The sequence below is a fragment of the Coregonus clupeaformis genome, chromosome 17, assembly GCF_020615455.1.
Source record: "Coregonus clupeaformis isolate EN_2021a chromosome 17, ASM2061545v1, whole genome shotgun sequence".
NCBI lineage: Eukaryota > Metazoa > Chordata > Actinopteri > Salmoniformes > Salmonidae > Coregonus > Coregonus clupeaformis.
In genome coordinates, this window is record NC_059208.1 from 41,969,121 (window position 1) to 41,995,100 (window position 25,980).

Here is a 25,980-nt window from a genome sequence, read left to right on the forward strand (position 1 = left end):
CAGGCGGCCTTTTTAAAAAGCTCTTACACTAAAAGGGCATTATCATAATTTTCACAATTTCAGTATTATTCCAACCTCAGTGTAAAAACATATACAGTATATATAAATCACAGGAAAATCATGTTTTGGACTGCACTGGCCCTTTAAGAGGATCAACAGACCTTATGGTCACTTAGCTGAGATTCTTTATCAGGTGTGCCTTTGCTTGAGAATATGAGTTAAACTCTGAAAATCTAAATGTGGTCAAAACCGTACATGTATAATTTCTCAATTATATACACATTCGGATATTCTGGATTGTATTATATGATTTTCGGATTGTGTATCTGTTGATTTGGAAAAGTGGAAAATACGCAGAAATTGCCATACCTGAAACGGTCAATACTGATACAAAACCGGTTAATATTGATACAGAATTGTATTTTGTTGCGGTAGTGACACTTTTGATATTAACAAACGGTTGTATTGTTGTATACAGTGCATTCGGAAAGTATTCAGAACCCTTGACTTTTTCCACATTTTGTTACGTTAGTCTTATTCTAAAATTGATTAAATTGTTTATTTCTCCTCATATATCTACACACACAACACCCCATAATGATGAAGCGAAAACAGGTTTTTAGAAATTGTTGCAAATGTATAAAAAAATAAAAAACGGTGGTCGATGGTCACTCTGACAGAGCTCCAGAGTTCCTCTGTGGAGATGGGATAACCTTCCAGAAGGACAACCATCTCTGCAGCACTCCACCAATCAGGCCTTTATGGTAGAGTGGCCAGACAAATGGACAGTACCAGCTACAAATGGACAGTACCAAAACAAATGATCTAATGATTCTGTCTCTTCGCAGCAAAATCTGCAGAGCTGGGAAGATTGTATCCCCCATATAAATGACATTCTATTGGTAGCAAGATTTTTATATAGTAATTAAAATTCGAAGTTTTGAATCCGGCGTCGTTTTGCGTATCAGTTCATAAACACTATGCCATGGAATCGGTACGTCAAAAATCTCTTCCCAACTATTTAGCAATCTATATGGGATGGCTGTCAATCCTTTGGTCCTTAAGTGAAACTGGCGCCTCCAGAGTGGTTCGAATCCAGGCTCTGTCATAGCTGGCCATGACCGGGAGACCCATGGGGCGGCGCACAATTGGCCCAGCTTCGTCCAGGGTAGGGGAGGGAATGGCCGGCAGGGATGTAGCTCAGTTGGTAGAGCATGGCGTTTGCAATGCCAGGGTTGTGGGTTCGATTCCCACGGGGGGCCAGTATATATATATATATTTTTTTTAATAATAATGTATGCACTCACTAACTGTAAGTCGCTCTGGATAAGAGTGTCTGCTAAATGACTGAAATGTAAAAAAATAATGTAAAATGTGGTATACTTTCTTTATTTATCAGTTTTCTTTAACTAATTAGGTTCTTTAATGCAAGGCTGACAGACAAGTTCCTTACTTTTTCCCCCTTCCACTTTGCTCTTCCATTTTTGCGGTAATGCTGCAATTATTTGGTTGTAATTTTGGGTAGAGCAGACATTTCCATGTTTTTGTTAGCTGCATGTGTGACATAACTTCACCAGTCCTACCTATGATATCATTTACAAAGATTATACCTTTTTTAAACATTTTGTATCAATTAGTATATTTGAGTTTAACCACAATATTTGTTGCAATATTTGTTGCATTATTTACATGAATCATCAGCGTACAATGACACCTTTGTTTTTAAGCCCTGGATTTCTAATCCCTTGATATTATTGTTGGATCTGATGGCCATAATAAATAGATATGCCGATAGTGGACAACCTTGTTTCACTCCTCTTGACAGTTTAAAACTTTGAGAAATAGCCATTATTTACTATTTTACACCTAGGGTTACTATACATGATTTTAACCCAATTTATAAGAGATTCTCCTAAATTGAAATGCTCCAGGCATTTATATATAAACCCCAGTCATACTTTATCAAATGCCTTTTCAAAGTCTGCTATTAATAGCAGGCCTGGTTTCCCAGATTTTTCATAGTGTTCTATTGTTTTCAGTACTTGCCTTATATTATCTCCAATGTATCGTCCATGTAAAAAACCTGTCTGATTAGAATGAATAATGTCCGACAATACCTTTTTAATTCTATGCACTATACATTTTGCATCACAATACTGAAGTGTAAGGGGCCTCCAATTTTTTTAATGGACTGGATCTTTATATTTTCCACTTGTATCCTGTTTCAGTAATAATGAGATCAGACCTTCTTCTTGAGAGTCTGATAACCTACCATTTACATAGGAGTAGTTCAAACATGCTAATAACGGTCCTCTGCGTATATCAAAAAAGGTTTGGTATACCTCGACTGGTATGCCATCCAACCCTGGAGTTTTCCCGGACTTAAAGTCTTTAATTGCATCCAGAACAACATTGGTTAGGTGTACCCATTAAAATGTTGAGAGCATCTTTAGTGTGCAACTTTCTTATTATATTTTTGTAATTTACCCTCCATTAGTCAGAACCTCCACAAACGTTTTGGGGTGTGTGTCAGCTCATGCATTTTAACCAACTTGTGGAACCCAATTAATATGACGTAAAGGTCTAATAATTTGTGCAATGCGACTGAAACACGGCCAAAACTAACTAATTAAAATAAACAGATGCCACACCAGCCATACCCATGCCTCTAAAATACCATTAAATAAAAATCACATACATAACGTCCTTGTTTTATTTGTACAAAATCCATCATTGTAACAAAAAACTAACATTGGCTACTGCTCCGTTGTTTATATTGTTGTTGTCACTTTGTAAACAAATGCTTTTTCTTAGCTTCATATTATTTTTTGATGATATGCACATCTTAGAGTGTGGCTTAAAGTTACAGGTCCAGTTCTGTCAGTCAGGAAACCCTTTAATACTGCCTTAAATAAAGCCAAGAGACATTAACGCTAGAAAAGCATCAAGCTAATGCTCATCAAGATCAGTGTTGGGGATAATGTGGTACAATAGTAACGCATTGCAGTAATAGATTATTCATGAGTAACGGTGTAATATAAATGAGTTACTGTCTTCAAATATTTCAATATTATTAGTTACTTTTTAAAAGTAACGAGTCTTACTTTCAGAATTATATCTGTGTGTTTTATATATATATATATATATATATAGTACCAGTCAAAAGTTTGGGCACACCTACTCATTCCAGGGTTTTTCTTTAAGACATCAAAACTATGAAATAACACATATGGAATCATGTAGTAACCAAAAAACTGTTATATTTTAGATTTTTCAAACAGCCACCCTTTGCATTATAATAATAATAATAATATGCCATTTAGCAGACGCTTTTATCCAAAGCGACTTACAGTCATGCGTGCATAAACATTTTTTTGTGTATGGGGTGGTCCCGGGGATCGAACCCACTACCTTGGCGTTACAAGCGCCGTGCTCTACCAGCTGAGCTACAGAGGACCACGCATTGATGACATATTTACACACTCTTGCCATTCTCTCAACCAGCTTCACCTGGAATGCTTTTTCAACAGCCTTGAAGGAGTTCCCACATATGCTGAGCACTTGCTGGCTGCTTTTCCTTCACTCTGCGGTCCGACTCATGCCAAACCATCTCAATTGGGTTGAGGTCGAGGGATTGTGGAGGCCAGGTGATCTGATGCAGCATTCCATCACTCTCCTTCTTGGACAAATAGCCCTTACACAGCCTGGAGGTGTGTTGGGTATTTGTCCTGTTGAAAAACAAATGATAGTCCCACTAAGCCCAAACCAGATCGGATGGCGTATTGCTGCAGAATGCTCTGGTAACCATGCTGGTTAAGTGTGCCTTGAATTCTAAATAAATCACAGACAGTGTCACCAGCAAAGCACCCCCACACCATAACACCACCTCCTCCATGCTTTACGGTGGGAAATACACATGCAGAGATCATCCGTACACCCACATCACGTCTCACAAAGCCATGGCAGTTGGAACCAAAAATCTCAAATTTGGACTCTAGACCAAAGGACACATTTCCATCGGTCTAATGTCCATTGCTCGTGTTTCTTGGCCCAAGCAAGTCTCTTCTTCTTATTGGTGTCCTTCAGTAGTGGTTTCTTTGCAGCAATTCGACCATGAAGGCCTGATTCACACAGTCTCCTCTGAACAGTTGATGTTGAGATGTGTCTGTGACTTGAACTCTGTGAAGCATTTATTTGGGCTGCAATTTCTGAGGCTGGTAACGCTAAAGAACTTATCCTCTACAGCAGAAGTAACTCTGGGTCTTCCATTCCTGTGGCGGTCCTCATGAGAGCCAGTTTCATCATAGTGCTTGATGGTTTTTGCGACTGCACTTGAAGAAACTTAAAAAAGTTATTGAAATGTTCCGTATTGACTGACCTTCATGTCTTAAAGTAATGATGGAGTGTTGTTTCTCTTCGCTTATTTTAGTTGTTCTTGCCATAAATGGACTTGGTCTTTTACCAAATAGGACTATCTTCTGTATACCCCCTACCCACCCACCTTGTCACAACACAACTGATTGGCTCAAACGCATTAAGGAAAGAAATTCCACAAAGTAACTTTTAAGAAGGCACACCTGTTAATTGAAATGCATTCCAGGTGACTACCTCATGACGCTGGTTGAGAGAATGCCAAGAGTGTGCAAAGCTGTCATCAAGGCAAAGGGTGGCTATTTGAAGAATCTCAAATATATATTTTGATTTGTTCAACACTTTTTTGGTTACTACATGATTCCATATGTGTCATTTCATCGTTTTGATGTCTTTACTATTATTCCACAATGTAAAAAAATAAAGAAAAACCCTTGAATGAGTAGGTGGTCCAAACTTTTGACTGTTAGTGTATATATATATATTTTATTATTCTTTTTTAAGCCTAAGGGAATTCATGCTGTAGCTAGGCTAACTTATTTCTTAGGCTATCGTAAAGCCGAAAATCAAACAACAGGGCCAGTTCTGTCACAGTCAGGAAACCACTTATTATTATAATGATGTGTTATGTAGGGGACTTGTGTGCCTATATGAACACCTCTTGGTTTGTTGGTGTACCCTCAAAACCTCTTTACGGTTGAAAGCCATGCCACATACTTGACATTTGAACGGCTTCTCTCCAGTATGGATGAGCATATGTCGTTTTCTATCTTTGCTGACATAAAAGCGTTTATCACACACGGTGCATGGATACGGCCGCTCCCCTGTGTGCGTCCGCCGATGCATCTGCAGATGACACTTCTGCCTACAACCTTTGCCACATTCTGGGCACTTGAATGGCCGTTCTCCAGTGTGTGTCCGGGTGTGTAACCTCAATTCAACTGTAGATTTGAAACCCTTCCCGCAGAGGTCACATAGGAACGGTCTCTCGCCAGTGTGCATTAACATATGCCTTCTTAACCATACCAACTGAAAAAACTTCCCAGTCTGGGCAGATGAAAGCAGCATCTTTGTGATGTAATGTGTTGTTTCAATAGCTCTTTTCCATTGCAACTTTTCCCACAATGGGAGCAAGTGTGGGGTTTTCCTCGACATTAATCTTAGTGTTGTTCCAAGGTTTTTGCATCCCGGAAACTCTTTCCACACTCAGCATAGAAGTAAGGTTTTTCCCGTGTGAATTCGCTTGTGAACAGTCAGCTTATCGAGTGATAAGAATGATCGTTGGCACACATAACACTGGTAAGGAGTGGACTCATTTCTCTGATGTAAGCGCAGCTCAGTTATTTAAACAAAAGTCTTCTGACAAGAAGGGCAGGAAAACAGTCCTGTAAATTGTATGACAGTTGTGGCTCTTCAGGTCCATGCCGCAAGAGAACATCGCTTCACAAATGGTGCACTTCAAGATGTCAGGGCACTTGTTGAGACTTTCCTTTTGATGAGAAGCAATGTGCCTTACCATGGTAGCTTCAAATTTAAAAGTCTTATGGCATATAGGACATGCTTTGGGAATAGTATTTTTATTAGAGGACTGTGCTGTAGTGGTGGGAACTTGAGAGGTTGTTGGTTCCTGGGTTGCTGTACTGGAAGGCTGAGGAATCTCATATTTTCCCTAGGAGCCAGTGACCATGCTGGCTTACTCCCATTTTTGTGAACTGTAACTGACAACCTCTTTTGCTCTGCTGGTGTCTCTTCATTTGACTGTGGGATACAAAAGCCTTCAAACATCAGGGACACTTAAAGCAGCTTTGGTCTGGGGCATGATGGTAAAAATAGTATATCTTCAAACTAGACGTTTGTGAAAAAGTCACATGGCATGTTTTGGAATGATTTTTATTTAAGGAAAATCCTGGAATGACACGAGCACAAGTTCTCTTTTAACCTAGCTCCCTCCTTTTTTTCACAGTGAGAAATGTGTCCAGGTCAGAAAAATATAGACACGCTCGGCTACTGCTTGGGCTTCATAGTGTTTGTCTGTGGTTGTACTTCAAGTCCTTTATCTTTAATTGGCACTGCTTCCACATTTTTTTGACGCCATGGTCCTTTAGCTGCTTTGAAATTTCGTAGTAGACAGTTTTTTTTATATATATATATATATATTCTCCAACTCTTGAAGTATCTGTTTGTTTGACCATACAGAGATCAGTGCTTTAGTCTCCTCGTGGGTCCATTTCCCTCCGACTAAGTTTTCATTTGACCATAGCTCCCTCTTATTGATGACTTCACTTGAAGGACAACCTCTTTTGTTGCTCTGGTGTTTCTTCAAAGCACTGAGGAAGGCAAAACCCTTTAGACAGAGATTACACATAAAAAGGCTTCTGCCTTTTTGAAATACAATAAGATGCTTTTTCAACACATATTGAAAAAAAAAAAAAGTCTTATGGCATAGATGGCATGTTTTGGGATCAGTACTTGCATTACTGGACTGTCCTGAGATCCTGTCCTTTCCATGCTGGTGTTCATTGGCCTCCTGTTGGTTCATCATCTCATCACACTCATTCTGCTGATGTTTTTGTAAGTCGTCCTGATGTTCAAAGCCTTCCCCACACTGGGTGCACTGGTGAGGGCTCTGCTCAGTGTGAGTTCTCATGTGTGTTGTCAAATCTTTTGCTTCAAAAAAACTCTTCCCACATAAGGAGCATATTTTGGCACGTTTGCTTCTTTTAGAAGACTGCCCTGTGGTATGGGAAACAGGACGAGGAGCACCACCTGGTGTTGAGAGAAGAGAAGTACCATTGTTAAAGGATACAGAGGATAGAGATGTCACTCTCAACCTTAACTTGAGCCTTGGAATACATTTATTACACATATAAGTTCAATACATACAAAACAAACAAATAAATATAAATATATATATATATATATATATATATGTTTTACTCACCCGTCATCAGAACATTGTTGGGTCAGCAGCACTACGGGCTTAAGTTCCAAATTACACGTTGTCAACCACCTGTTGGCAACAGTGGGTTTTTCTTCCAATATTCATACTGTGACATTGAGGACTGTGAAACACTTCATGCCCCTTTCTCTCTTTGGTTTGCTCTCCAGTGAGTGTCTTGTCTTTCACTTTTCTAGAAACCATTTCCTCATTTAGATGCTCCAACTCGACATCCACAGAAGGCCCTTCATCCTGATCTGAAGACATGACTTCATTTGAAACCTTGACAGTTTCCTTGGACCCAGGCATATTAGTCATGGCAGCAAGAAATGTGTGCAGTTCAGAAAAGAATGGACAGGTCACTCAGCCACTACTGCTTGGGTTCCTCAGTGTTTGTCTGTAGCTGAACTTCATGTCCTTTATTTTAGTTTGACACTTCTTCCAAGTCCTTTTAAAACCAAGGTCCTTTAGCTGCTTTGAAATGTTGTACATGTTTTTTTCTATAACTGTGCTCCAACTCCTGAAGAATCTGTTTGTTTGACCATATGGCGATAAGCGTCTTTGTCTCATGCAAGTTCCAGTTCTGTATCCGTCTGTCATCGTCTGACATTGTCGATGATGTTGAGGACATTACTTCTTTATCTGAAAGCTCTTCTATGGGCTGAAGGGACAAATCTGACTTGTCTTCAACCATCTGTTCGCAACGGTGGGATATTCTTCTGATTTTCATTCTGCTGTGATTGAGGGCTGTGAAAAGCCTCATCCCATTTCCTCTCTTCTGTTTGCTCTCCGGTGAGTGTCTTGTGTGTCTCTTTTCTGGAAGCCATTTCCTCATGTAGATTCTCTAACTTGACATTCACAGAAGGCCCTTCATCCTGATCTGAGGACATGACTTCTCCATCTGAAACCTTGACAGTTTCCTTGGACCCAGGCATATCAGGCATGGCAGCAAGAAATGTGTGGAGTTCGGAAAATAATGGACAGGTCACTCGGCCACTACTGCTTGGGTTCCTCAGTGTTTGTCTGTTGCTGAACTTCATGTCCTTTATCTTTGTTTGACACTGCTTCCAAGTCCTTTTGAAGCCATGGTCGTTTAACCACTCCAAAATGTCGCTATACACGTGTTTCTAGAACTTCGCTCAAACTTCTGACGAATCTGTTTGTTTGACCATCCTCCGGAGACCAGGTCCATCCGACATTGTCGGCTGTTGTCGATGACGTTGAGGACATGTCTTCTCCATCTACAATCTCTACCTGTAAAACATCTTAAGCCAACTGATGTTGCAGTCTCTCCTCATAGTTGTTCTCTCCCCATTCCTCTGTCCTTCTATCTATCATTTCCACTGCCTTCTTAACCGTGTCCAAACTCATCCCCCGCTCCTTCTCTGCATTATCTTGCTCTATCAAAGTGTCCCTTTCATTTCTGGGTGCACATGTGGCTATAGACTGGCTATGTGAGCGTGCTTCATCAATGTCCATTTCCACCCTCTCTGAGAGCGTTTGATACAGTGAAGAGAGGATGCAATCATCGACACAAAATGAATGACCTGAAAGGAAAAAGAAAACATACGTAATCAAATATTTGTATTTTTTTGTATTTTTACCCCCTTTATCTCCCCAATTTCGATCTTGTCTCATCGCTGCAACTCCCCAACGGCCTCGGGAGGCGAAGGTCGAGTCATGCGTCCTCCGAAACATGACCCGCCAAACCACGCTTCTTAACACTCGCCCGCTTAACCCGGAAGCCAACCGCACCAAAGTGTTGGAGGAAACACTGTTCACCTGATGACCGAGGTCAGCATGCAGGCACCCGGCCAGCCACAAGGAGTCGCTAGAGCGCGATGAGCCAAGTAAATCCCCCCCGGCCAAACCCTCCCCTAACCCGGACGATGCTGGGCCAATTGTGCGCCACCCAATCCAGGCTCTGTCGCAGCCGGCCGCGACCGGGAGACTCATGGGCGGCGCACAATTGGCCCAGCGTCGTCCAGGGTAGGGGAGGGAATGGCCGGCAGGGATGTAGCTCAGTTGATAGAGCATGGCGTTTGCAACGCCAGGGTTGTGGGTTCGTTTCCCACGGGGGGCCAGTATAAAAAAAAAATAAAAAAATGTATTCACTAACTGTAAGTCGCTTTGGATAAGAGCGTCTGCTAAATGACGTAAATGTAAAATGTAAGGTTGTCAAAGGTTTAGAATTTGGTGCCATATTCCTTGCATGCAATGACTACAACAAGCTTGTAACTCAAACTCGTTGGATGCATTTGCAGTTTTTGTTTTGGGTGTTTCTGGTAGGGTTGTGACTATTATGGAATGTTTCTGAACAATTCTACATTCATGTGGTTGCTACCATGATTATGGATAATCATGAAAAGACTGAATAATGATGAGTGAGAAGGTTATAGAGGCAAATTAAGATCATACCACCCAAACAATGCTAACCTCCCCTGTTATTGGTGAGAGCATGTTAGCATCCTTTCTGACAGACAATAAATACATGAAAAAGGACCTTCGTTTTTGTGTTATTTGCTTACATCAGGTTTCCTTTATCTATTATTAGGACATACATCACACTATATATACAAACACAAGTATGTGGACACCCCTTCAAATTAGTGTATTTGGCTATTTCAGCGACACCCGTTGCTGACTGGTGTATAAAATTGACCACACCGCCATGCAATCTCCATAGACAAACATTGGCAGTAGAATGGTCTTACCGAAGAGCTCAGTGACTTTCAACGTGGCACCGCCATAGGATGCCACCTTTCCAACAAGTCAGTTCGTCCATTTTATTTTCCCTGCTAGAGCTGCCCCGTTCAACTGTAAGTGACGTTATTGTGAAGTGAAAAATGTCTTTGAGCAACAACGGCTCAGCCGCGAAGTTGTAGGCCACACAAGCTCACAGAACGGGACCGCCGAGTGCTGAAGCACATAAAAATTGTCTGTCCTCGGTTGCAACACTCACTACAGAGTTCCTGCCTCTGGAAGCAACGTCAGCACAAGAAAAATGTAAGAACTGTTCATCGGGAGTTTCATGAAATGGGTTTCCATGACCGAGCAGCCGCACACAAGCCTAAAATCACCATGCGCAACGCCTAGCGTCGGCTGAAGTGGTGTAAAGCTTGCCGCCATTGGACTTTGGAGCAGTGTTCTCTCTGGAGTGACGCAAACCAATCTGGCATAAGCCTACAGTGAGTAGGGTATAATAAAGTTATAGCAGGCAGTAGTTGGTATAAAGTATAGTTGTAGGGGCCCCTACTGTAGAGGAATAATCAATGATCATGGCGTGTGAAATATAATATTTGACACTGAATCCACAGGCAATTTCTACAAAACAATGTGAAACAACTTTTTACAAGCCTGTTACATTGGAAGCGTAACTCTTCTTGCCAGGAATGAGCTCCCATTATTTTCAATGAAACCTTGGTGTGAGCATTGCGGCTCTGCGAGTGTTGGTGCTCAGAGTAAAATTACGTTCTGGTTCTAGTTTCAAGAATTGGATGTGTGGCTCACGCCTGTGAACACTTGATAAAGTGGCTTATAAAATTACTGCCGGCATGCACTTGAGTGTAACAGACTGCTTTCACAACGCCTCGGTGTAGCAGTTATGTCATAGCCTACCCCTCATGAATTTGACACACCACTAACATAAAATATGTCCAACCGTGCAACGGAATTGCTAACTTTTCAGTGGCTAACTGGCTAGGACATTGTCAAGGAGGGCGGTCACGTGATTGCGAGGCAAGGGTCCCGGGTTCCAGTTTTGTTTGAGCTGGTGCGGGAGGAATTGGTAGAATACGGCTAAGCAAGCACAGTGACATCTGTTACACACAAACGCCCGATAACACTTGATCAAGTGTCTCACTGTGCTTGTGCTGCCTCCAGGATACACTTCCCAGGTAGCAGCTGAAAAACCTACAATGACAGGCTGTGTTTGCGACACCCCAGTGTAGTAGGTATGGTATCTCTCACCTGTGCTCATAGCCTGATGATGAGTTGGACTTTCTCTCTGTAACTCATCAGATCAGGGATTATCTCCAACACAGTGGTTACAAACTCCTCCACCAACCCGTAGTCCATTGTGTCTCTCCGCTGAACAACTTGCCATAGAGCTGCAGAGGAGGAACCAAAAGGCACAGAGGTGACAGAGGAAGAGGACGACCTGGTAGGAAAGTAAACATTTAGTGACTTTCCAGCTCACAGTTTTTGTTTGGCATGACAATGATCGAGTGACAAGGAGTTGACATGAGAGCACAAACAGACTGGCACTCAGGCTAGTGTTACTGCAGTATGTTGTCTACAGTGCAGTAATTTTGTAGCTAGTTCACTGCGTCCAAAATAATACATTTATACTGCAAATAACTGAAGTTTCAATACTGTTACTAGTGCAATACATTTTAATAAAGTAACTGAGTGCTGTTAAGTACCGTTAACTAGCTAATTCAACCAGACGCTAACCATGATAGCAAATTCAACCAACACTAGAAGGTCTTGATGTTATAGCTTCACATAGCTGAATTTGCTTACCATTATCTTCCTCATCGTTGAGTTCCTTAGACTGAGGCATATTAGGCTTGGAGGCGAGAAATGTGTGCAGTTCAGAAAAGGATGGACAGGTCACTCGGCCACTACTGCTTGGGTTCCTTAGTGTTTGTCTATACCTATACTTCATGTCCTTTATATTTATTTGGCACTGCTTACAAGTCCTTTTGAAGCCATGGTCGTTTAACCACTCTGAAATTTCGCTGTAGTGTTCTGTCTATAACTTTGTTCCAACGTCTGACGAATCTGTTCGTTTGACCATATGGCGATAAGTGCTTTTGCCTCCTCCCGGGACCATGTCCCTCCGAAATCGTCTGCCAATGCCATTGTCGGTAATGTTGCTCTGGATTTGTTGATAGTAAGTTCCATAGCTTTCGCCGCACAAACACAAAGTTATCGACCGCTACTTCCGTTGAGACGTAATGTGATAACGTCATCCAATTGAATTATGGTCGCGTTCCAGGTCGTCTTCTTTGCAGTTGTGCGTCAAAATATTGCCATCAAAATAGTGTTCTTTATACTCCCTCTATTTAAACAATGTCTGTGCAACACTAGACATTTTGAAGAGATTCTGTGTGCCTCCACCGGGTTCATGGGAATTTGATTTTACCTGGTAATAATTGATGTCATTTGAGACTTCATCCAAAGCAATTAACATCAGTGAGTGCATACAATTTCATATGGCTGGCCCCAGTGGGAATCGAACACACACAACACTGGCATTGTTGCCACCAAGCTCCTATCTGAGCCACACAGTACCACTAAGGTCCGGGCAGTGCATTGTCCTTTCACTGCATTTCCTTTATCATATAAAGGGCCCTACACAGCCTACGCCAGGGTTCCCCAACTGGTGGCCCTGTGTAGCTCAGTTGGTAGAACATTGCGCTTGCAACGCCAGGGTTGTGGGTTCGTTTCCCACGGGGGGTCAATATGAAAAAATGTATGCACTCACTAACTGTCAGTCTGGATAAGAGTGTCTGCTAAATTACTAAAATGTAATGTGATTTTATTTGCCCCCCCCTACAAGTCTTGGGTGGGTTACATAAAAGCACAGTATTTCCTAATCATCAGTCTGTCTGTTACTTCAATGTCTAAATGAATTATCTTGACTGGAACAAAAAGAGGTAAAAACTAATATTCAGTCACTTATGTGATTAGATAGATCCTCCCTGTTCTGTATATTTTCATAGCCTTGCATATACACCATTGAATCATATTCCCTCCAAACCCCCCCCCATCACATGATAAAAACAAACAAAATCCTTTATTACATTTTTATTTAGGTCCCAAAAAAACCATCATAATAACATTATAACAATAATATTAATAAAGTCAAAACAAAAGGTAAAAATAAAATAGCTATTATTTCCACAGTGTCCAGGAGTCAGCCTGTAGGAACGCTGCAAGTCCATATTATATAAAGGGCCGTGGTTTCAAGCTTGGGCGCATCCTCTTCTGCTGTGCCGATCAGGAATGTAGAGGTGGTGGGGTTCAAGGGTGCCAAGCCTAAGCCAGGCTACTGTTGTGACAGCTGTAGAAGAAAGAACGCAACAACCCCATTACAAAACATGACAAGACTCGTATACAAAACATTAACACACACACTCCTCTTTGGGGTGGGTGCTTACCTGCGGTTGTTGAGGCTGTGGTTCGGGGCCTCTGCTGGCCAGGCGGCTCAGGATGTTCCTCTCGGACATCTGGAGTCTCACTGCGACTGGGGGTATCCGGGCGATGGTTGCCGGGAGACGGGTCACGTCTGCCTTCATGTCACTGAGCAGCTCCTCCAGCTGTTTCAGCACTGAGAGGGAAAGCGAGAGAGAGAATGAGAACCTGGAAGTGCTTGCCAACTTACACACACAAAAATAAATATATAAAAAGGGCCATGATTCCAAGCTTGGGCGCATCATCTTCTGCTGTGCCGAACAGGAATGTAGAGGTTTATAGAATGTAGAATGTTTATAGATTAACTGTAATATCTGGTGGTGACCCACGGAATTGCAGGACTGATTATGGCAAGTTTATATTTGGTTAACTAGCTAGCTAGTAATATGATTTGAATGACGCAGCATATTCATTATTATTAACTTTACAAATCGTCAACTAAGCCTTAAGGTACTTTAGGTTAGGTTGAGAAATGTATTATGGTCTGTTTTATGTCAGCAAAGAGACTATTCTTCCTATTCCTTTGCACAGGGTCATGTTCAGTAGGCACAAAACAGTCAGACACAAAGTGAAATGGGGAGGTACCATAGGAAGCATTTTAATTTTCCGTTGCCAACATTTTTCTACAGTGTGCCCTAAATGAACTCGACCCATGCGTACTAGGCGAGTGCTGGCTGGCTAGCTACCTTTGTGCAGGACGGCGTTGGCGGGCTTGTTCCCCGACATGGATTCCTTGCTGAGGTGTTGGTGGGACTCGGCCAGACATTCCACCTCGCTGAAGCGCGTGTTGAGGGCCATGGAGGGGTGGGAAGGGTCCTCCGACATGTTGAGGTAGGCCGCCCGGCGAAGCTGCTCTTCGATCACCAGAGCCTGCTCCAGCAGCTAGGGGGAGGAAGGACGAGAGGAGATGGGGAAGCAGAGGGGTGGATAAGAATACATCAATTCAAATGCATGGCGTGTACATGGAGCACAACAAACCTGTATGCGATAAGAGTGAAAATGAGAACTGCTGACAAACATAAGAAGAGTTGGCTCATAAATGATAATGGTTAATAAAGGCCTTTATACCTTGAACCTCCTGGCCAGAAACTTGTTTTTTATCTCCAGGAAGTTGCCTCGGTTCATCTCAGCCTTGAAGGGCTCGTTGAGGATGGCGTACTTCACGTCGTTCTGGATGTCCTGCCAGCGCGCGTAGCCGTGTCTAGGGGTCGCCAGAGTCAAGGGAAAAACAAAACAGACTGGCCCCACTGTTTGCAGTATGACCAATATTGGCCTAATGTATGTGACCATTGACCAATACTTGAAGCTGGTCATAGTTAATAGATATGTTGAGATGGTACTTTTTGCTGCTACAGGCAGTCCACCGTGGAGCCAATTTTACATTTACATTTAAGTCATTTAGCAGACGCTCTTATCCAGAGCGACTTACAGTTAGCACATACATTATTTTATCGAACCCACAACCGTGGCGTTGCAAACGCCATGCTCTACCAACTGAGCTACATCCCCTGCCGGCCATTCCCTCCCCTACCCTGGACGACGCTGGGCCAATTGTGCGCCACCCCATGGGTCTAATTTTCCAATGAGTGTTGCACCGGTTACATTTTGAAGAGAAAGATTTGACAGTAAATCACTGAGTTCTGTCATTTGGAGAGTGCTGCACTAATGTTTGTTTGCAAAGACCCACAGTGGGCAGCATAGTTTGTCAACACTGGTATAAAAGGATACTGTATGATGCCAGCCAGCAGCCAGTAGTCGTGGCGACGGTGCCAGATCTCATTGGTCTTCTTGGTGACGGTGGCGGCTCTCTCCTCGTTCTGCCATAAGGAGTGCAGCTCTGTAGGGGGGAGAACAGTGATTCCCTGAAGTAACAATTGAGACTTGAACTTGATACCATTGTAAATGCAGTTTAGTCCAAGAGTAGTGCTTAACCTGTGTATGAAACCAACCGAAACTCAATTGAGACAGAGTTGAGATCTGTGCATGTGTGCGTATTCTTTCCCTCGTGACACTCCAGTCCTCTTACCTGTGAATCCTCCATCGGCGATGTTGAACATGAACCTTGTCTTGGCTTTCTTCTTCTCCTCACTGACTCCGGCCGCCGCGCCCTCCTTCACACTGTCCCCGTTCTGCAGCTTGGCCGGCTCCTCCGCCTTCACGCCATCCTTCACACTGTCCCCGTTCTGCAGCTTGGCCAGCTCCTCCGCCTTCACACCCTCCTTCACCTCCTTTTGTTCTGCAGACAGAACCAGATAGAAAATGGGGTGAAGCAGAAACGTCAACCAACGCAAGGCACAGGCCCGACAGTAGGGTAAAATGAGCGAGAGAGGAAATGGAGAGAGGAGCTACCTTTCTTTTCCTCTGAGGCAGGAGTGGTGTCCATCTTTTCAGTCTTCTCTTTTGCTGCAAATCCAGGAGGATGGAGAGAAAGAGGGGGAGACATTAGCAAACGAGTGTATAATAGAAAAGGTACTATGGAAAAATTGTACTGAAGCATATTTTATTAGGACATCACCTTTGGCCTCGGAGTCTTCAGATTTGACCTCCGACACGTCCATCTTGGCCTCTGCTGCTGGAGACTTGGTCTCCTCTCCTCCCCTCTCCTCTCCTCCCTCAGCACTCCTCTCTGCAGTCTCGTCATCCTTCTCCTTTCCCGCCTCTCCATTGGTAGGCTCTTCTGTTTCCATGGGCTCTTCTTCCTCTGTTTCCTTCCCTTTCTGTTCAGGGGAAGGAGTCTTCTCATCTTTATCAGGGATCGGAATGATCTGTAAGAGAGGAACATTTATTACAACCAGAAGCACAGAACACACAGACGTTTTAAAAAAACTTACTAAACTAACCCTAAGCATTCTGGATAAGGAGTTCAATCTCAAACTTCACAACAATGATATACCGTGGTATCAATACCCCATGTACAAGTATGATACATTGGTTGGCTTTGGTTAGCCATTGCCCTATTCTAGTCTATTGACCAAGTGTATCATTCTTTACCTCTGGGTCTTCCGTCTTTCCGGACTCCTCCTTCTCCTTCTCCACCTCTCCGTCTTTCTTCTCCTCTTTCTCGCCGTCCTTCACGGCGTCTTCAGTCTTCGACGGATCGTCTGCTAAACCAACAGAACGTCATATTTTATCCAATTTCCACATCGCTAAGCATTCATTGACAGTTCCACATTTTACACACTAAACACTCTTATTCTATTGTGGTTTCACTAAAACCAACATAGCAGCAGCAGTGCTTGAGTCAGTGTTTGACCCTGCATGTCAAGAGTCCTGGAACAGTGAGAGGGTGTGGAGGTAGACGGGGGGGACAGAGTTGGTTTACCTGGGGCGGGCGTGTTGGGTTGCGTGTCTGCGGGTGTGCCAGTGGAGGGAGTTTTGGGGGCTGGGGAGGGCGAGCACACAGAGGGGAACAGGGGTTAAAAGCATTACCGCAGCAGAGGGTCTACACTCTGCGAGACACGGTACGTACTTACAGAGATTGGGGTTACAGGCCAATACAGCAGGGAAAGACGGATTAGCCATAGGAAATGCAGAAAGAGCAGGGATCAGGGAGAGGGGCGTGAAAGAGTATGTAGCGGTCTGTACCTGTGGCGGGCGTGTTGGGCTGTGTGTCTGCAGGCGTGCCTATAGAGGGCGTCTTCCCTGGGGAGTCGGGGTGGGCTCCAGCTGCAGCGGCTGCAGCTTTTTTACTCTCCTCCAGCTCCATCATCCAGGGCATGGACCACTGGCCGTTGACGTGCTCAAACTCCTGGACCTGGTCGAAAACATGGTCAGAACGCAGTCAGGACAGATAATGACACACAGGGTCATACGTCATCATAAGACCAGTAACACCGTTACACTTTCACTTAAAAGTATGACAGTTGAATTGAATTCCTCCAACTACCCCAAACAGGAACTGGGCTTTACCTTCTTGCGGATCAGTGACATCACACCGATGCGGGTGAGTACGTGTTGCCGCGACAACCCTTCACGGGGGACGCCGTCGGCGAAGGTCTCGGCCCCGTCGGCGCCGGGCTCACACAGGTGTCTCATGAAGAGCGAGACGTACGCCCTGAGAGAGACAAAGAAAGAAAGAGGAGAAAAGAGCAGTGGATCCGATGAAAAAAAAAAGAAGAGAAATTCAACCAATATCAGGGCATTACTATTTTGATTTACACTATAACATGTTAGTTACTCACTTGAACTCTTTCTCAGATTTCCCGCGCAGGTCTCTGACCAGCCACTGGGTGGTGAAGGCGTCCTGGGGCGGCATCCCATAACGCATCACTGCATTCAGGAAGGCCTTCCTCTGGCGAACGTTGAAGCCCAACACCTGAACACCAGAGAGGCAGGGTTAGTGTTGAGTTAACAGGTAGTCTACAGATTGACCCCCAACCTCTATTTCTATATATACCAATTGAATGCAGAGAGACAAGTGGTGGGTAGGCCCATCAGTAGATAAGCTAAATTGCAAACACATTCAGAATCATGCAGAGCATTGGTTCAGAGTACAGTGATCGATGGACATTGATTGACAGCTGACCTCGATGTTGCCTCCCACTCTGGCCAGCAGGGGGGGCAGTGGCTTGTCCCTGTCGCCTCGCATACCTTTCCTGTTGGGTCTGCGAGAGTTGGCTGCACCGCCAGAAAAAAAGGAAAACATGAAAAGTTATTCTCTTAAGCTTCACAAACACACCACCGACAGAGACACCATCTGTCCACAAACACTTTCGCTTACCTTCTGCCCGCTCATCAAAGTCCTCGTCACCCTCCTCGGAGGCCACAGAGTAGTCCGAGTTGTTGTCTGATTGGTCATCCTGCCAATCTGCTTGGAGACAGAAGAGACACGGGGAGCAGTTTCAGTACACAGTCCAGAAACTTCAACTTATTAAAACAAATATTAAAAGATGAACATTCAAAAAGGGGGAGAAGATTCTACAAGGAAGTTGACTTCGAGTGAAAGGTTGACAACCAGAACCAGTACAGAGCGCTAGAAGGAAACCACCGTCACAGATATGGGGGTGATGTGTCTCAACTTGCCCACACATACACAAGCAGTGCCCGAGTGTGAATAGCTGACTCAAACCACGTGGGACATTGTTTAAGCTAGTATGTGTACAGTTAGTAGGCGAGAAGAGATGCACTGTTTCCCAACTCAAAAGAGGGAAGGGGTACAAAAAACACAAACCAAGCAAACACACAACCAGAATTTAGTCACACACGCCAACTCATTCTTCCATCTCTTGGGGTACTAGAATAAAAGAGTGCCACATTTTGTGGGGGCGGGTGCTGGCATTTTCTTCCTCTTGGTGAGGAGCCTGAGATAATGGTGGCCTTGCAGTGCATTGTGGGTAGTGTTGTTCACGCCATTGCAATGCATTGTATTCAGGTGTCAAAAGTTAACAAGGAAAGCGGTCTTTCCAACATAAAACTAACAAGGACTTGAACAGATATCCACTCATCATAATGTAATTCTGAATAGGTTGGATTATTATTGTTGGGAATAGAAGATCACTAACATATCTGAAGATTTACGCCGGGCTTAGTGGGTAAGAGCATTGTGCCAGTGACCGAAAGGTTGCTGGTTCTAATCCCCGAGCCGACTAGGTGAAAAATCTGTCGATGTGCCCTTAAGTAAGGCACTTAACCCTAATTGCTCCTGTAAGTCGCTCTGGATAAGAGCGTCTGCTAAATGACTTAAATGTAAAATTTACCAGGCTTTCTGAGAATTGACACAGAGCCTTTCTGAAGAGATAATGCAAATTAGATGAAAATTCAAATTCCCACCACAACTGTGACAGATGAAGAGGCATGCCTCATGCAGTAGGTAAGGAATAATCAAACCAGCACGAGCACCTGACACCACTCAGTTACTAAGACTTCATCGGTGACACTCACACCCAAACCTCCATGCTCCTACACATTGCATACCGCCATGCTTCTCTCACACACAGACACACAGACATGTAAGTAAGTAATGGCGTTTGTTGTTGTTACCCCGTCTACTACCTCGGTCCTCCTGGGAACCGTCGTTGTAGTTGACCTGCTTGCGGATGCGCTTGCCCTTGCCCAGGTTACGGGCCAGGTCCTCCTGCTGCTGCTCATAGTGGTGCCTGAGCAGCTTCTCCCAGTAGTCTGGGTCTACACTCTCCTCCTGCTTGATGATCTCTCTCTGTACTTCCTCCTCCTGAGGGGGGCCAAGTGAGAGGGAGGGAGAGAGGTGCGAAGGTGATTCATTGATCAAGTGTGCCGGTGTCAAATGAGACACATCGGTTACACACACTCACAACTTCTGGGCCACTTAGGAGTCGACCTTCTAAAAATGTAAAACGTCACTTTGGATCAAAGTGTCTGCTAAAATGGCGTATGACCAAGAAATACCCTTACCGCCTCCTCCTCGTCCTTGACCACATACTGGGCCACCTTGAAGGAGCCGAGGTACTCATTCATGCTTCCGATCTCCGGTTCCTCCGGGGTTTCGGACTCCTGGTTCCGGTCCAGCAGTCTGTCCACTGCCATGTCATCGTAGTGGATCACCTGGCTGTCCTCCTCCTTGTTCTCACCTGGGGAACATTATCATGACATTATGGACATGTTCCATCTAAACATTATCAGAACATGGTCTAAACATTATCAGAACGTGTTAAACATTTTCATAACCTTATCTTGAACAACATCTGCTCTAAACATTTTCACATCATTATGATGTTATTAATCTCGGTTTACCCAGAATGAAAACCTTATGTAATCTGGTCAGATGCTCGATTAAGTTATGGGGGAGAAATGTTAGAAATGTTGATAATTTCACCTAATAAGTAATAAACAACAAACTATCAGCTTATTTGACTGTTCGTATCTGCTGGCCTTTGCTCGTTTTCTGTTCACCTGCAACACGCTTCCAGTAACCTGCTGTGGGCAGGTAAAAATAAAAAGAGGACATTTCATTGCTCACTTTCAAGCCAACTGAAAGGTGATTTGACAGACGAACAACCATCCACTCCACTATTCCACCTATCCAGCCATCCCCCCAGCCATCCATGTTTACAACAGCAGGAATTCTCTTTACCTTCTTTGTCCCCCTTTCCAAGCTCATCCTTGAACAGCTCCTCCGTGCCGAACTTGAGGATGTCGTCCAGCTCCTGTTTGGACATGGAGCCCGTCTTGGAGCCCAGACCAGGACGTACCACCAAGTGGGTCAACATCATCTTCTTTTTGGCAACCTGGAGAGGTAGGAAACATGGCCGTTTCAATGTCTGCATTGACTTTCTTTCTGCCCATATAGGCCAAGGAAATTAAATGAGTAGCGCTGACAGACAAGGCTCGGTTTCACACACAACATTCATTGGATCCATCAACAAGGTAGCATTTCTATGATACAGATTGCTGTGTTGCGTTGTGAAGAGGTCATTGTGATGGTGCAGGAGAGGTGACAGCCTCTTTACCTGAGTGATCCTCTCCTCCACAGAGGCCTTTGTGACGAAGCGGTAGATCATCACCTTCTTGTTCTGTCCGATACGGTGAGCTCTGCTGAACGCCTGAGTCGAGGAAGTGACAGAGACAAACTGTATGAACCTTTCATCCTTGCAACCACCTTAATAAACGTTTATATAATGGAGAACAAGGAGATGGTGAATGGCCCAATCCTAAAATCGATCCCTAAGCACTTGTTGAGATCGGATTGGATTGGACAGGTGTAAGCAATATGGTAATAGCTCCACCTTGCCCTCTGATAGGCTAGGTTCACCATATTACTTATACTAATCAAATTCTTGAAGATCATTGGGCTTGGGCCTGTGTGTGACGGTTCCAAGTGTGTTACCTGGATGTCGTTGTGAGGGTTCCAGTCGGAGTCGTAGATGATGACAGTGTCGGCGGTGGCCAGGTTGATACCCAGACCTCCAGCTCTCGTTGACAGCAGGAAGGCAAACTGCAGCGCTCCCGGAGCTTGGGAACAAACAGATCAACCACTCAGACCTATCACTATACCTATATATCAATCACTTTCTACATCAATAACTAGCTATATTTACATCAACCACTTGCTTTATCTTTATATCGTTCACTTTCCAGCGATTTTTCTGCATAGAAAATGCTTGGGTGGGCTGCTTAAGTGTTTTTTCAGGCCGCCTAAATCCAAACAGTGTAAAAAAGTAATTATAATTGTATTTTCGGGATGGAAAAACGCATTCAGTGTAAACTTTGAGCTGGAATCCTTAAATGGTGAAACAGTAATAAGTGTTCGATATTACAACAAGAAAGCAGTTACTACAAACAACGAACATGGTTTTTCTCCTCGGACATCATTGCACTCGCAATAGACGAGCACAATATGTACTGCAAAAATAAGTGTGTATGACGCTCCTCAGCTCGCCAACAATAACGGTGGTGGGGTGGCCAGTGGTGCCATATCCCCCTACTGAGAATTCCCTATTTAAACAACTAAAACCGGGTAAACTATCTAGAAAAGATAATGGACCTATATATTTTTTTACAATATAATCTTTGAGAACCACAATAAAAGCTAGACAGTCAGGGAGAATTAAAAATTCCAAAAACTGCAACAAAGACGCAGAACTTCTGATGGCGCACCGTGTTATCGCTGGTTTTCTGAAAACCATATTAACTTGAGATTACATGCACCGGCGTGCTAAAACCAGCTTGATTGCAAGAACAAACCAGTGATTTAGATGACCGTACGTTGATATCAGACAGCTGCAACTTTCGTCGTCTAAATTCTCTATTACCACCCCAATGAAATAAAGACATATCAGGAGCATCGGAAACCCTAAGGCTGATGAATGTAAAATAGCTTACTATAAGAATAGGAGTAGCCTAGTAGTCCTACAGCCTATTTCATTCAAATGTTTCAGCTTAAAATGGCATTTCATTTGATTTTAAAAAAGAATACAGATTAGGCATATGGAAAAAATTAAGAGACCACTGCAAATTTTTCTTCAATCAGCATCTCTACATGTATGACAGCCATTCCATTCCAGTGTCTGTTGAATTCCAACACAGGCGCACCTCATTCTACTGAACTAGGTACTGATTAGGTGATCACCTGAACCAAATCTTATTTAACGAGGAAAAGTATAAAAAACACTGTGGTCATCACCATCCTCTTGCAATAGGACCAGCTGGATGGCAAAAACAGTGCTAATAGTACCTCTAAAGTAATATTAATCAAAAAAATAACTATTGACCATGCCAAAAGAGTTGAAAAGGAAAGTTTTGAGTGAGCAAAAGAAGGGTTCAATTCTGGCAGAGGGATACAGTGAGCGTCAGGTTGCTTCCATCCTTAAAATGTCAAAGACGGCGGTTCATAAGAACAAGATCAAGCAGCAGATATTGGGGACAACAAAGCTACAGACCGGCAGAGGGCGAAAAAACGACTCTCTACTGACCGGGATGACCGCCAACTCATTTGAATGTCACTCAACAACCGTAGGATGACATCAAGTGACCTACAAAAATAATGGCAAACAGCAGCTGGGGTGAAGTGCACGGCGAGGATGGTTCGAAACAGGCTCCTAGGTGCAGGGCTGAAGTCGTGCAAAGCTAGAAAAAAGCCCTTCATCAATAAGAAGCAAAGAAGAGCCAGGCTGAGGTTTGCAAAAGACCATAAGGATTGGACCGTAGAGGACTGGAGTAAGGTCATCTTCTCTGATGAGTCCAATTTTCAGCTTTGCCCAACACCTGGTCGTCTAATGGTTAGACGGAGACCTGGAGAGGCCTAAAAGCCACAGTGTCTCGCACCCACTGTGAAATTTGGTGGAGGATCGGTGATGATCTGGGCGTGCTTCAGCAAGGCTGGAATCGGGCAGATTTGTCTTTGTGAAGGACGCATGAATCAAGCCACGTACAAGGATGTCCTGGAAGAAAATGTGCTTCCTTTTGCTCTGACATTGTTCCCCAACTCTGAGGATTGGTTTTTCCAGCAGGACAATGCACCATGCCACACAGCCAGGTCAATCAAGGTGTGGATGGAGGACCACCAGATCAAGACCCTGTCATGGCCAGCCCAATCTCCAGACCTGAACCCCATTGAAAACTTCTGGAATGTGATCAAGAGGAAGATGGATGGTCACAAGCCATCAAACAAAGCAGAGCTGCTTGAATTTTTGCGCCAGGAGTGGCATAAAGTCACCCAACATCAATGTGAAAGACTGGTGGAGAGCATGCCAAGACGCATGAAAGCTGTGATTGAAAAGCAGGTTATTCCACCAAATATTGATTTCTGAACTCTTCCTAAGTTAAAACATTAGTATTATGTTGTTTAAAAATGAACATGAACTTATTTTCTTTGCATTATTCGAGGTCTGACAACACTGCATCTTTTTTGTTATATTTTTAATTGGAATTTGGGAGAAATGTCAGTTTATATAGAATAAAACAAAAAATTTAAATTTTACCCAAACACATACCTATAAATAGTAAAACCAGAGAAACTGATAATTTTGCATTGGTCTCTTATTTTTTTCTGTAGCTGATATATATATATATATATATATATATATATATATATATATATATATATATATATATATATATATATATATATATATATATATATATATAAACTCATTTACGATTGACTTGATTTAGTTAGGCTACACATTTCAAATATGAAAAAAAAGGAATCTATTTTACACCCAATCTGATCATACCAGTCAATTTTCCTTTAAATACAGTTGTATTGGATTACATAAATTGGGGAAACTAATAAAAGAGTAGGCTACACCAACATTAGTTTTCCATTCATACAACGTGTCGGGTAAATTGCAATACTTTATTTCAGTTGTACAGAATAATTGTCAAATACATTAAAATCGCCCTTAGTCTGCTCAATAAGTAAGAATAAGTTATTCTGATGATAATACCGACCAGAGGGCGAACATACAGTATCTTGAAAGACTTTGGTTGGAAGGGGGACTACAAGTTAACCCCAACATCAGCTTTAGGGAGCATTAAAAGGTGACCAATATTGGGTGCAATTGAGATTGACATTTTAGTCATTTAGCAGATGCTAAATTTACCAACTTTTTAGTTTTGTCCTCACTCATCTTTTTTCGTTAAACTTTTTCACCCCGGACGTTTATCCCGAGACAGAAGAGTCACTTTCCTGTGCGTTTTAGCTGCCAACTTTACGTTATTTTCCTTTTTTCCATCGCAACTTTTTTCCCTTATTCAACTTTTTTCACTCCGGACGCTTCATCTGGACATGGTTCATCAACATCTTCAACAGCCGAAGCTAAGTAGTAACATTAACATGATGTCTTCTAATTGCAGTCGCTGTACTCATAATATACAGGAGAATTCTCGCCTTACGGCGAGAATAGCTGTGCTACAAGCCCAGCTTCAGACGCAATCGTTAGGCAAGAGTAATATCAGTGTAGGAAAGGAAGAAACAGCGTCTGTGCCACCAGCAAGTACAGACAGTAACGTTAGTATAAATCCCCCGCACAGTCCCCGCAGCCGGACAACTTTCTCATGGCTTCTGGAGGGAAATACTGTTGGAATGCTCAACCGGTGTCGCTCATTCAGCCGACAGAAACCTTCAACCGGTTTTCCCCATTATGTAGCGAGTCGGAGTCTGAGTCTGAGTCTTCTCTAGTCTCTACTCCTCCCGTTACGGGGTCTGAGACTCGAAGGCTCCCACCATTAGCTCTGACAAATTGAAAACCCTAGTCATTGGCGACTCCATTACCCGCAGTATTAGACTTAAAACGAATCACCCAGCGATCATACACTGTTTACCAGGGGGCAGGGCTACCGACGTTAAGGCTAATCTAAAGATGGTGCTGGCTAAAGCTAAAACTGGCGAGTGTAGAGAGTATAGAGATATTGTTATCCACGTCGGCACCAACGATGTTAGGATGAAACAGTCAGAGGTCACCAAGTGCAACATAGCTTCAGCGTGTAAATCAGCTAGAAAGATGTGTCGGCATCGAGTAATTGTCTCTGGCCCCCTCCCAGTTAGGGGAAGTGACGAGCTCTACAGCAGAGTCTCAGCACTCAATCGCTGGTTGAAAACTGTTTTCTGCCCCTCCCAAAAGATAACATTTGTGGATAATTGGCCCTCTTTCTGGGACTCACCCACAAACAGGATCAAGCCTGACCTGCTGAGGAGTGACGGACTCCATCCTAGCTGGAGGGGTGCTCTCCTCTTATCTACCAACATAGATAGGGCTCTAACTCCTCTAGCCCCACAGTGAAATAGGGTGCAGGCCAGGCAGCAGGCTGTTAGCCAACCTGCCAGCTTAGTGGAGTCTGCCAATAGCATAGTCAGTGTAGTCAGCTCAGCCATACCCATTGAGACTGTGTCTGTGCCTCGACCTAGGTTGGGCAAAACTAAACATGGTGGTGTTCACCCTAGCAATCTTATTAGGATAAAGACCTCCTCCATTCCTGCCATTATTGAAAGAGATCGTGATACCTCACATCTCAAAATAGGGTTACTTAATGTTAGATCCCTCACTTCAAAGGCA

The 25,980-nt window shown here is 43.4% G+C and overlaps 1 protein-coding gene and 1 long non-coding RNA gene across 11 annotated transcripts in view; both read right to left on the reverse strand.

Moving 5' to 3' along the window:
* Window positions 1-4,810: 4,810 nt before the first annotated feature.
* LOC121585579 lies at window positions 4,811-11,458 on the reverse strand. The gene is made up of 3 exons (XR_006003871.2): window positions 11,279-11,458; window positions 7,313-8,856; window positions 4,811-7,137 (listed from the first exon to the last, which is right to left on the reverse strand). It is a non-coding gene; the product is annotated as an uncharacterized LOC121585579 (long non-coding RNA).
* A 1,650-nt stretch (window positions 11,459-13,108) lies between these two features.
* LOC121586429 (chromodomain-helicase-DNA-binding protein 4-like) overlaps window positions 13,109-25,980 on the reverse strand; it is a 35,025-nt gene continuing 22,153 nt past the window's right edge. The window contains exons 22-42 of one of the 10 annotated variants that reach the window (XM_045226353.1): window positions 21,312-21,436; window positions 20,935-21,027; window positions 20,559-20,712; window positions 20,378-20,398; window positions 19,880-20,055; window positions 19,490-19,679; window positions 18,231-18,320; window positions 18,036-18,136; window positions 17,692-17,825; window positions 17,420-17,564; window positions 17,096-17,264; window positions 16,833-16,892; window positions 16,502-16,614; window positions 16,026-16,275; window positions 15,860-15,913; window positions 15,537-15,746; window positions 15,239-15,347; window positions 14,579-14,711; window positions 14,197-14,392; window positions 13,477-13,646; window positions 13,109-13,379 (exon numbers count right to left, since the gene is read on the reverse strand). In XM_045226353.1, coding sequence (XP_045082288.1) covers window positions 13,365-13,379; window positions 13,477-13,646; window positions 14,197-14,392; window positions 14,579-14,711; window positions 15,239-15,347; window positions 15,537-15,746; window positions 15,860-15,913; window positions 16,026-16,275; window positions 16,502-16,614; window positions 16,833-16,892; window positions 17,096-17,264; window positions 17,420-17,564; window positions 17,692-17,825; window positions 18,036-18,136; window positions 18,231-18,320; window positions 19,490-19,679; window positions 19,880-20,055; window positions 20,378-20,398; window positions 20,559-20,712; window positions 20,935-21,027; window positions 21,312-21,436 — 2,708 coding nt within the window. In that variant the 3' untranslated portion in view covers window positions 13,109-13,364. Of the gene's footprint in view, window positions 13,380-13,476; window positions 13,647-14,196; window positions 14,393-14,578; window positions 14,712-15,238; window positions 15,348-15,536; window positions 15,747-15,859; window positions 15,914-16,025; window positions 16,276-16,501; window positions 16,615-16,832; window positions 16,893-17,095; window positions 17,265-17,419; window positions 17,565-17,691; window positions 17,826-18,035; window positions 18,137-18,230; window positions 18,321-19,489; window positions 19,680-19,879; window positions 20,056-20,377; window positions 20,402-20,558; window positions 20,713-20,934; window positions 21,028-21,311; window positions 21,437-25,980 lie in introns of all 10 variants that reach the window. The other 9 variants (XM_045226354.1, XM_045226355.1, XM_045226352.1 and 6 more) reach the window with 9 other exon arrangements.